General features: G+C 37.4%; 1 protein-coding gene across 1 annotated transcript; it reads right to left on the bottom strand.

Moving 5' to 3' along the window:
- Positions 1–9162: 9162 nt before the first annotated feature.
- LOC118587809 (putative olfactory receptor 10D4) lies at positions 9163–10101 on the bottom strand. Its single transcript, XM_036193900.1, has one exon. It carries the CDS (start codon positions 10096–10098, stop codon positions 9163–9165), a length of 936 nt encoding a protein of 311 aa, XP_036049793.1. The 5' UTR covers positions 10099–10101.
- Positions 10102–11598: the final 1497 nt, after the last annotated feature.

The following is an 11598-nucleotide window of genomic DNA, read 5'->3' as shown; positions in this document are numbered from 1 at the left end:
TCCAAGTTGTGGCATTATAATCTTGTTATTCACTATATCATTCCAAACTCATTTGTGATAAAATGCCCTGATCCCATCAAATGGTGATCAGTTACTTTCATTTTTGATTGTTACCCTTTTCTATTGATTCACACTCCCTGAATATGCACAGAGGACATTTGTTGGGGAGTTGGAGAAAGTTGTCACTACTAATGAGAACTGAAGTGCGATTTTCAGTGTGCATTCAAACACAAATAAACACTGAGATGTTTATTTGTCCATGAATACCTTCTGCTCATCATAGCTGCTGTTTCCACCATAGCTATAGTTAACTCTCCATATTTTCTTTGTAGTATAATATACGAAACCTAAATGTTGATAGGACTATGGTAAAGTATCCTTACTCTCATAATAGACCATGTCATTGAAATGACCACTGGAACTTTGTATAATCAGATGCTCTGGTGACTCCTAAGCTTTATCATACATAGTCTTCACTGTCTCCTGCCATTGGAGTTATTTACACATGCACACTTGTAGCACATGAGCCCCTACATGCATATACACATATTGATAAGTAAGTAAATAAAATCTTTAAATATTATTTAGAACATAGAATGCTGTTTCAGGGAAACATGTGCTATCCAGGAAGTGCCATGTTAGGATACCCGAAGCAGAAATTTCCCTTACCAAACAACTCATTTCAATTTGGATAATACTCAGGTTCTGCCTCCTTTTGCTGTAGGTGAAGTAAGTCTTTCCAAATGTCTGGGTGCCAGTTAAAAAATTCCTCTCAGTAACTTTTTCCATATTTACAGGTGTGATGGAGAGACTGATTTATTAGTTCTTTTTTATAATATTTGCTAATAGTAAAAATAACTAAATCTTTGACAAAACTCAATAATGTTTCCCAGGCAAAATTACTTTCAGTTGGCTCTGGGGAAACTGGTTCTGAACTGTTTAAATTAGCCTATTCTCATTTCTTTTCTATCAAGACAAAAATGTTTTAGTTTTTTTATATCTTTGAAAAAGGAGATTAAATCCCTGAGCATAAAAGTTAATAAATATTGTAAATTAACTCTGCTGTCAATTAATGACAAAGTTCTAGAGTATATGGAATATTTTTTCAATACCCATTATGTGAAGGCATTGTGCTAAGTGCTTAATATTTTCAGATCATCACTGGTTTGATAACACTGCTTCCTCTCAGCAGCATCCCAGCTTATGCTCCTATTCTATTGGCATAATATATCATATAACAATTTGTTGCCAGGCAACCACAGGGAAGGTTCCTGAATCAGTCAACAAGCTGTCCTATAGCAGGCTATCCTATTGACTTAATTTCACAAAAGAACATAAACAGATTATCAAGTAAATACTTCAAGCACAGCCAAAAGTACATTATCTCATTTGTCACCTATATTAAATCTGTCTGGCCATGACATTTACTGTAGTGCAATACAACAAACTACAAAATAAATTAAACATGGTAAAATATGCTGAAAAATATTATGCCAATTTCATTAAGTTGTAAGTGCATGAATTCTGACTGTTAATTAAGAAGTAAATATGAATTGTCCTCTGGTTATTTGTTAAAGAAGTGTAAGCTTAAAATTCCTTCCTCTACAATTTCACATTGACCATAATACAGTGATACTCAACCTTCTTAATGCTGTGACCCTTCAATACTGTCCTCAAGTTCTGGTGACCCTCAGCCATAAAATTATTTTCATTGCTACTTCAAAACTGTAATTCTATTGCTGTTATGAATCACAGTGTAAATATCTGTGTTTCCAGATGGTCTTAGACAACCCTTGTGAATGGATCATTTGACCTCCCAAAGGGGTCACAACCCACCTGTTGAGAACCCCTGCCTTAATATAATGTTAACATACTTTACTTGTTGTTATGATTCCCTATTGCTAGTTTTTGAGGCTCTTTTCCTATTTACAAATTCCATGGCTCAACAACATGTGTACTTTAATTTCCATTTTCTCAAGAGCTGAAATATAGATTTCATGATACTCTAAGTCTAGTTAAACATTACAAAGCCAAAGGATGCCCAAGCATTTAGTAATATTCCAAGAAAAATAGTAATCATATTTTGCTTCTGCAATAACTATAAGAGAACCTCTTGGTTTGGGTATATATACATGCAGGGAGAGAAAACAGGAGGAACAGGAGATGATGCTGTCAGCACTGTCAGGATGCACAGCAGGTTGCATGGTTTCCTGGAGCACAGAAACCATGGATCTGGGTTTAGAATTCAATTTTAATCAATATGATACTGAGAACGTCAGATGGTTCACATGGCTGTCATATTCCGAAAAGAATCCAAAGATAGGTACTTCATTCTCTCTTGGAGATAGAAGCCCAAATACTCCTGTTTTCTTGTTTTGTCCTAAGTTTTAAATTTGAAGCATTGATGTCATGTTTTCTAAGCTTTCCTTAAAGGTATGTTTATTCTTTTGATGTACTTTTCTAAAGGTTGGGTACATGCTAATTTTGTGCATTTTTGTTTGCTACATTTTAGATATTGTCTATAATAGGTGATCAATATTTATTTTGAATTATTCACAATCTAATATGTTAACAGTTAATATCCATTTTGGAGGGACTTGTGTTTTAGACTTAATAATTTTGAATAAAGTTCAGTTATCTAGTCTCATGATGAGATAGAAACACATTTTCAACTCAGTAAATAGTGCATATGGCTTTACATACTTCCAACCCCAAATCTCCTTCCATAGATGTTGTTTACACTATACCTGATTGGACATCACTGAGTTACATACTATTCTGTTTTTGTCCAATAAAAATGTACTAACAATACATAGGGGTTTGGTACTTAACTACTTCTTGCAAAACTAAGTGAACTTGCAGACATGCAAAATGCAAAATGCAAAGATTATGCAGACATGGAGGCTTCCACCCAGATTAAAAGGGAAGTCACTGAGGCCAGTGGGTTTCAGTCTTTGTAGGCATTCCATAGAAGGGTGATTCACGAAGCTCTAATGCTCAAAGATAAGTTAGAAGGGAGATCTTGAGATATTAGGTAAGTTAAGAATATGGACCATTTCTCAATGAAAGTAACAGGAATTAGTGAAGCCAGCTAAAGAAATAATCCATTTCTAGATATAAAGTAGAGAATAACCAGACTATTCTAGAGAAGCTCTAGAGAAGTTAGCAAACAAGGAAGACCCTAAGAAGGATGCATGGATAACCTTGAGAAGGGAAATAGATGAGATCTCCATTAGTAAAATAGGGATGGGAGTCAATAGAGGGAAGGGGATGGGGGATGACAACATGAGGGAGCAGGATGGTTGAGCTGGGGAAAAGACGGAGTGGGAGAGCAATGAAAGATATATCTTGATAGAGGAAGACATTATGGGGTTAGGAAGAAAACTGGTGCTAGGGAAATTCCCAGGAATCCACAAGGACAACCCCAAATTAGACTACAAGCAAAAATGGAGAGGGTGCCTGAACTGGCCTACCCTGGTAATCAGATTGGTGAATACCCTAACTGTCATCATAGAGCCTTCATCCAGTAACTGATGGAAGCAGATACAGAGATTCACAGTCAAACACCAAGCAGAGATCTGGAAGTTCAGTCGAAGAGAAAGAAGAGGCAGTATATGAGCAAGGTGGGGGGTGCAAGGTCATGATGGAGAAATCTACAGAGACAACTGAACAAAGTTCATAGGAACTCACGAACTTTAGATCGACAGCTGTGGAACCTGAATAGGACTGGACTAAGCCCTCTGCATTTGGGAGACAGTTGTATAGATTGGTCTGTTTGAGGGGCCCCTGGCAGTGTGATCAAGATCTATTCCTGGTATATAAGCTGGCTTTCTGGAGCCCATTACCTGTAGTGGGACACCTTGTTCAGCCTTGATGTAGTAGGGAGGGGCTTGACCTTCCTCAATTGAATGTACCAGGCTTTGTTGACTTCCCATGGGAGTCTTTTGGAGGAGAGGATAGCAGGGTAGGTTGGAGGCAGAAGGCTGGAGATGGGGAGTGGGAGAAGGGATGAGTGGGGGATCTGTGGTTGGTATGTAAAATGAGTAAAAAAATTTCTTAAAGAAAAAAAAAGAAAAGAAATAATCCATGTAGACTGAAAATGGCAGGATCAAATGCACAGTGCTACCTAAGCCCATTGGAGCTAATATTGCAGCAGTGAGATCCTACATGCTGGGCTCAGAGCTACAGGATTTAGTGTTTGCCTTCTGAATTTCAGTCTTCCTTCATTCTTATTCTTCCTGTGTGTCCTTGTGTCCTCCCATTTCTTCATTTGGGAATTAGAATGCTTACCTTATGATACTGTCCATTGTAACTCTGCCACTTTGAATTTACATGAGGCTCACTTCCTGGAGCCTAGACACAGATGGTGGCAGGGGCTTGAACTTTTGACCAATGCTGAAACTGGAGGGGAGCTGTGAGATGTGGAGGGAGAGAAAATTATGGTAGAGATGTATTATATGAGAAAAGAATCTATTTTCAATTTAAAAGAAAGAAAGGAAAAGTAAAAAGAAAAAACAACAAAACAAAAAAGGAAAATGTTTGGAAAGAAAATAAGTGTCTTGGAATTATTAAATGGGTATGAGACATTGAGTGCAAGGGAGACAATGTCAGATTTGGAATATGTTGTCTTGTGTATTAACATTATCACTCATGATGGAAACTTTCAGACGTGCATCTGTCTTGAGGAAATAGTTCACTGGGATGTGTTTCAAGGCTTGGATCTTGTCATAAGCCCTGTCATTCTCTGCTTCTGCTCTCTGCCTATCATCAAGTGAATACCTTCTACCACATATTCCTGGCAACAGGATTTATGGTTACATTACAGGCCCAGACACCCAGAATCAAGTGACCTTGCAATGAAGACTCTGTAACTACAAGCTCAAATTGACCCTCCACCTTAATTTGTGCTGTCAGGTACTGTGATCACACATATGGAAAGGTAAGTAATGCAAGTGGCCCAAGGGCATAGATAAGGACAGAGATGGAAGATGGGAGCCTTGAGGTGAGCCTCTGAGAATTCTGTGTAACTGGTTATTTTTCTATTGCTACAGAACCTAGCTCAGAAAATTAGTCACAGTAGAAACAGGACCCAATGAGCTTGAGAGTAAAGTATGAAGACTTTATAATCTTGTGAGCCTGTGACCAGGAAGTGCTGATTTTGATGAGAGTGGAGTTGTTAGTGACACTGAACAGTGTCAGTAAGACAAAAATTAAGTGGTTCAAAGGGTCTGATATGAACCTATCATTCTCAGATTATGAGAACAGTCTGTACTCAATGCTGAAGTTTACATCCTCGAACCCAGAAACCTCTGTCTTGGACACTTTTGGTGTCATTTCTGTAATTCTGTTTTCCCACAATGTAAGGCAATGGAAATCACCCTGAACCCTCACTCTTGCAAACACTACAGTGTATAACCAAGACTACATGGCATTTCTTATTTTGTCCCTTGTCTCTTACATACTTAAAACTAAAAAAAATCTTCTTATTTGTTCTAGTTTAGAATTTTACTCAGTGTTTGTCTCTGGTTGGCACCAAGCAAGTGAAAAAGATATTTATTTTTGTTCACCCAACCACTATTTAATTCCAAGGGAAAAAACAAATGCATTCCCTTCTCCCATTATTATTTCCCATTTGCCATTCATTTCTCTATCTATACTTTCATTTCCCCAAAGAGATGAATCAGTCCAAAGTTATGAGACAGTTATATACAATTAGAGTTAGCATTTCAGACTTAGGAGGGGAAATAAATGCTGTGTCGTCCAAGTAAAGCTTCTTCATTTGATATGTTTTTCATCTCTCTGAAATGAAAGATTTTGTCCTCTTACGACCACTTCCTCTCATAAATCAGGCTCACAGCTCAACAAGGTGGGTGTCAGCTTCACTAAGTTTGTTAGAATGCTGTGTTGACAGTAAGAACTGAAGTGAGCCCTTCAGGATAGGGGTAGTCCTCAGTAGAAACCCAATTGAGCGAAGTATGTTCTTATGATGATGTAAAACATGATATGCGGTCAATAGAAAACACACTTCAAAGTCTGAATTTTGATCTTTCAAGGTAGTGACCTGTAGTTTAATGCTCTCTCACAGTATAAGGTAATGGAAGCCACCCTGAGTTCTTAGCTATTCTAAAACTACAGCAAATAACTGAGGCTACATGCCCTACTGTGTTGCCAGAATTTTAAAATATAATGTCCATATTTTATCATGACTTAAAATATACCCATAAGGGAGCATACATGAGTTGTTAGCATTTAATTGTAAAATTGACCCTACTCTGGATGATCCTCTTCAGTTAAAAGTTACAGTAAATATTTTGGGCACATATAAGATAGACACAGCTAAATTGTGAGGGATCAGTGTATTAACTTCACCTATGAACTATTTTATTCTTTGTTTACAAGGGTTCTATTAGAGGATGTGTTCAACTTTGGTTGTGAAGCATCTTTCAATGATTTGACAAACATGTGTAGTCTTAAAAGCCATTGAAATAATCACCAAATACCCTTCCTTGACTTCAAAAACAATCATTTTTAATGTAGAAAGTGAAATAAATACCTTTCTGGTCAAGTAATTTTTTTCAGATAACATATTAAATAAATGACATCTTCATAAGTAGTGAACAAATGACTCTAGAGTTTATGTAATGGCAAGAACATATCATGACTGTACACTGTACACATACACACAGTGCTATGTAGAAAGTAAACAAAATGTAATTATAACATTTTGAGAATGAGTAAAGGGTATATGGATCCTATATAGTACACATATAATACCTTTTCCATATTTTTTGTGTAGATTTTTAAATGCCAATACTATGTAGTCTATGTAGGTTTCATGACAGTAGAGAGTGAGAAATATTTTTTGAAGTATGCCTACTATGTTTAAAAATATTTAATTTCTTCTTTGTTTTTCTAAAGTACTGTTTAAATAGACATTTTTTTAACAAAAAATGATGTGTTTTTATGTGATGTTTTTGTAATGATGACTTGTCTGGAGGGTGATCAATGTTGTCATGGTCAGCTGTGTTGTGTAGCAGCATAGTAACACTTAAGTTTCTGTGTCAGAATTGGAACTTTGCTGATTAATGAGTAGTGTCCTGAAAACTGTAACAGTGGAACCCACCCTCAGAAATCTGAACCAAATAAATTTTATTATATAAATTCTTAGACCGTGAACCTTACCACAAAGCTATTATGGAAAAGACAGCAACTGATAGGATTATAATTTACTATGTGAGAGAGAGGGATAGAGGGAGAGAGAGAAGAAGAGAGGGAAGGAGGGAAGGAAAGAGAGGGAGAGAGGGAGGGAGAGGGAAGGAGGAAGGGAAGGAAATACAGGAGGGAGGGAGGAAGGAAGAGAAGGAGGAAAGAAGAGAGAGGGAGAGAGGGAGAGGGGGAGGGAAGGAGGAAGGGAAAGAGAGAGGAGGAGGGGGGAGAGAGAGGGGAAGAAGGAGAAAAAGAGAGGGAGGGGGATGGAGGAGAGGAGAGGGAGAAGGAGGGAGAGAGGAAGGGGGAGAGAGAGAGAGAGAGAGAAAGAGAGAGAGAGAGAGAGAGAGAGAGAGAGAGAGAGAGAGAGAGAAGAGGGAGAATAAATGTGAGAAAAGTAATAAAAGTGGGGAAGTGAGGCAAGGTTGTAAAACACACCCCTTTTGGCATTCTGTCCAGAAGGCAAGTGCAGAGGAAGAAGATAGGTCTGACTGTAGTGGTTCCTGAGTTGCAGAATGTTTGACACTGTAACCTCCTGAGGAAATGGGTAGTTATTCCACTTTCAGTGTTTATGTTGAATACAGAGGGAGTATAAAGCTGTGGGTTACATTTGACTCTTTAATATTTAAATATGTTAATATTTCAAATTAATTGTGGCCGTCTGAAAGGACCTAGGATTTCTTGTGTTATACTAATGTCTTTTTGATTTCTAGAAGTAGTGACTGATATCTACAGTATTTTATCTTAGAGATCCTTAGACAGTACATCACAGTGCCCTGGTTATTGGAATGAACTGTCTCTGAGGCATTTGAATATTTTCTAACAGAGTTGCCCACACTTACAGGTTTGTTCTTTTGATTTATAATTTCTAGCTATGGAAGACTTCACCTTCCCATGTCGCTTCTCAAAAACTTAATGAAAAAGACACACACCAATTGTTTCATTATGCAGTACTAATTTTCTTCTACAACACAGCTAAATTTCTTCCATTCTTCTCTCCCTCTCTATAATCTAATCATTTATTTTTCAAAATAGGAATGAATATAGAATTCAAGAATAGCCCTGGATATCAGGAAGATATAAAAACTAAGTGAAAACTAAAACCAAGATAAGAGGAAGAATACATTCATTTAGAAATGTAACTAGGTTCTACATATGAAACATATCTATTTATTTCTTGGCATTTTGGAGTGTAGAGGTTAGAGAAAGGTAAATTCATTGTAGATGTTACTATGAAAAGGGACGAGACACACATGTTTTTCTTTAAAAGTTTACTATAGCTACCTGATGGAGACACATAAAATGCACAGATATATTTCAATTTATTGGTCTTTTTGTCTGATTTAAACAAATTTTAAAACAACAAAGGGGATTTATTGACCACCTCTTGAGAAATAATCCACATTTGTGCCTTTTGAGGGGTACAATTACAGAACAGCACACATATCTCAGTCCCAGAAGATGTGCACAGGGAACAAGTTTGAAATCATGCAAGAGTGTATGCTTGGAAGAGCTCACCTTAAATATAACTTAATTACTTTGAATTTATGAGTCTCTGATAGAAAACTGAGCCTACCTTTCTATTTCAGAAAGGATATAAAATTCTGGTTTAGTCTATTTGAGAGAGTAAATATGTCTCAGTCCTTTAAAGAGTTAGATGAGCAGAAAATGCACGGGAGAATAGCAGTGCTTGCAGAGAATGCAAACAACATAAAATCAACACAGGGTCTGCTAAGAGGCTTTACCACTTATATTTCATTATAAAACATATGGAAACATAGAATGAATATATATCTTCAAACGAAGAAGGAAGTGGTACATTTATGTAATGTGCATTTCATTTCAATATGGCTTAGTAGTTATAGCTATCAATTTCTCTTGTGAAATATGTTATAGATGCAATTATGACCTACTAAATGTTGACTCAAACTTTGTTAAGCAAAGATTTAGACATTTTTATTTACTTTCCAGATGTTGATTTTTCTTAAGAAATATGTGTCTCAGGGCTGCTTTCACATCCTTATTCCTCAGGCTGTAGATCAATGGGTTGAGTGTGGGTGTCACAAGATTGTTCAAAATCTGAATTATAGCACCAAACAATGGGCTGGGATTGGGCTGCAAGTAGATGATGATGACTGGTCCATAGGCACAGACAATGGCAGTGAGGTGGGCACTGCAGGTGGAGAAGGCTCTCTGCCTGCCTTCTGTTGAGCGGATTTTTGAGATAGAGATTCCAATTCGAGTGTAGGACACAAGGATTAGGAAAAAGCAAATGAGAGATAAAAGACCAACATTTGTAAAGCCTACCCTCTGTGCTAGAGAGGGGTCCTCACAGGCTAGTGGTAACACTGCAGGCATGTCACAGAAGTAATAATCCACCTCCCTGGGGCCACAGTAGGGCAATTGGAAAGTGAGGGAAGTTAGGATAATGGAGTGCACACAGCCACTCATCCAGGTCCCTGTGGCCAAGACACAGCACACTCTGTGGTTCATGATGACTGTGTATCTCAAAGGGAAGCAAATGGCAACAAAGCGGTCATAGGCCATCACTGTGTACAGGAAGCATTCTGTGCAACCCAGACAATGATAGAAGAAGTGTTGTACAACACAACCCTGGAAAGAGATCCCTCTACTCTGTCCTGCAAGATATGACAACATCTTTGGAGCTGTTGTGGAACAGAAACCCAAGTCAAAGATGGAGAGGTTTCCCAAGAAAAAGTACATGGGTGTGTGGAGTCGCTGGGAGGAGATGACTGCAGTAAGAATGAGCAAGTTTCCCAGAAGGGCACCGGCAAACAGTGCTGAGAAGAGGAAGAGCAGGACCTTCTCCAGGCCTGCTGTCTCAGGGATGCCCAGCAGGGTGAATTCTGTCACCATGGTGTGATTTGTCATGTTTATGGAAGAATCAGCTTCTGGAGGTCTGTGGAAAGATGTAAAATTTATTATGTATGTGGATGACATGAGTTTAATTCACCAAGGTGGAAGAGAAAAGGATACTGGTATTAATAGAGAGATGTTCTAGACAGAATTGCTTTTCCTGCTGATGGAGTAATTTTCTTCACTTAGGCACCTGGTTACTGATGGTCTTCCTAATATTGTCACTCAGAGGTTAACTTCCAGAGCAGTTGCAGATAGTGTCTTAACAATATTTCTCAGAAAGTAACTTCCAAGGCTAATCACTTCTCTTTCCCTATTCATGTAAATGGCTCCATTCCACCATTCCAAATGCTTTTGATTCTTAAATGATGAAAAACACACTAGAATTGGAGTTTTCGGGAAGATGGGGGAAATGGTAGGGGTATAAAAGGATAAGAAAAAGTGGGGAATGAGAATAATCAGGATGCATTATACATGGTTTTGAAATTTTCCAAGAAAAATTTTAATTAGTGAAAACTTTTTCTTCCAATCACATTTGCACCTGGCTTCAGGAACCACAGGTAATGAGAATCAAAACCAATAGCATTTATGACACAAATTACAACAGTCAAGGATATGCTTCATGATTTTAAAGTCAAAATCTGAACATAACTGGAGCTGGAAGCTGAATGAATACATTAAAGTTTTCTTACACAGCAGCATGAATGTTTGCTTACTGTTCTTGTGAAAAATGAGTATTTGTGATTTTACATGGGATAATTCTGTGGATTATAGGAAGGGATGTTGAGACTAGCAGTCTCCAGAGTTACTTTTTATAATAGCAGAGATTCTTCTGCTTCTGTTTCTTGGAAACATAATATACACCTCACATATACACACATGAACACACAGATGTACACAAAGACAGAAAGACATACACAGAGACACATGCACATACAAACACTTAAGTCCAAACCTCACAATTCATATTGTGTTAAATTTTTAAGGGTATTTGTCACATATAATTATGTGAGGTTAAAAAAAAAGCAACCTAAAAAGCACCTTATTGCCCAATCATATGGCAGAAACAGGATGCACAAAGATCATAATTTAGACAATGAAGTCACAGATATTTAAAAAGGTACGAACTTTTTCTGCTTTTAATGTAGAAAGGTGCATCCAATTTCATAGGTTCATCTGTGAACATAAGAATGTATCATCAGTTGTGAACTTCCCTTAACTATCTATTCATGGTTTTTGAAGTGACTCATACAGTAAATACACTGATGCTCCAGGTTATTTCCTTAGGCATGAGGGACAAGACAGAGAGGCAACTAAAAAAGACTTTAGCATTCTATGTGGAACGAAGAAGCTACTGTTGCCACTATATCAGGCTGCAAAGTCTAATTCTGGAATCAAATTTTGTTAAAGAGAAGTGTGGACACAGAAAACACTCCTTTTGAGTCATCATATTTTGAAATTTTCTGATACTTTAATAGTTTTTCATTTGTCTAATACAGTATGCTCCTTAAATTA

This window comes from Onychomys torridus, chromosome 7 (genome assembly GCF_903995425.1).
Source record: "Onychomys torridus chromosome 7, mOncTor1.1, whole genome shotgun sequence".
Lineage (NCBI taxonomy): Eukaryota > Metazoa > Chordata > Mammalia > Rodentia > Cricetidae > Onychomys > Onychomys torridus.
The sequence above is the reverse complement of the archived record's forward strand: the minus strand, read 5'-3'. Positions and strand labels throughout refer to the sequence as shown.

What these genes read in the sequence shown, in the direction of transcription:
- LOC118587809 (XM_036193900.1), bottom strand. Translation starts at nt 10,098, where the DNA reads ATGACAAATCACACCATGGTGACAGAATTCACCCTGCTGGGCATCCCT.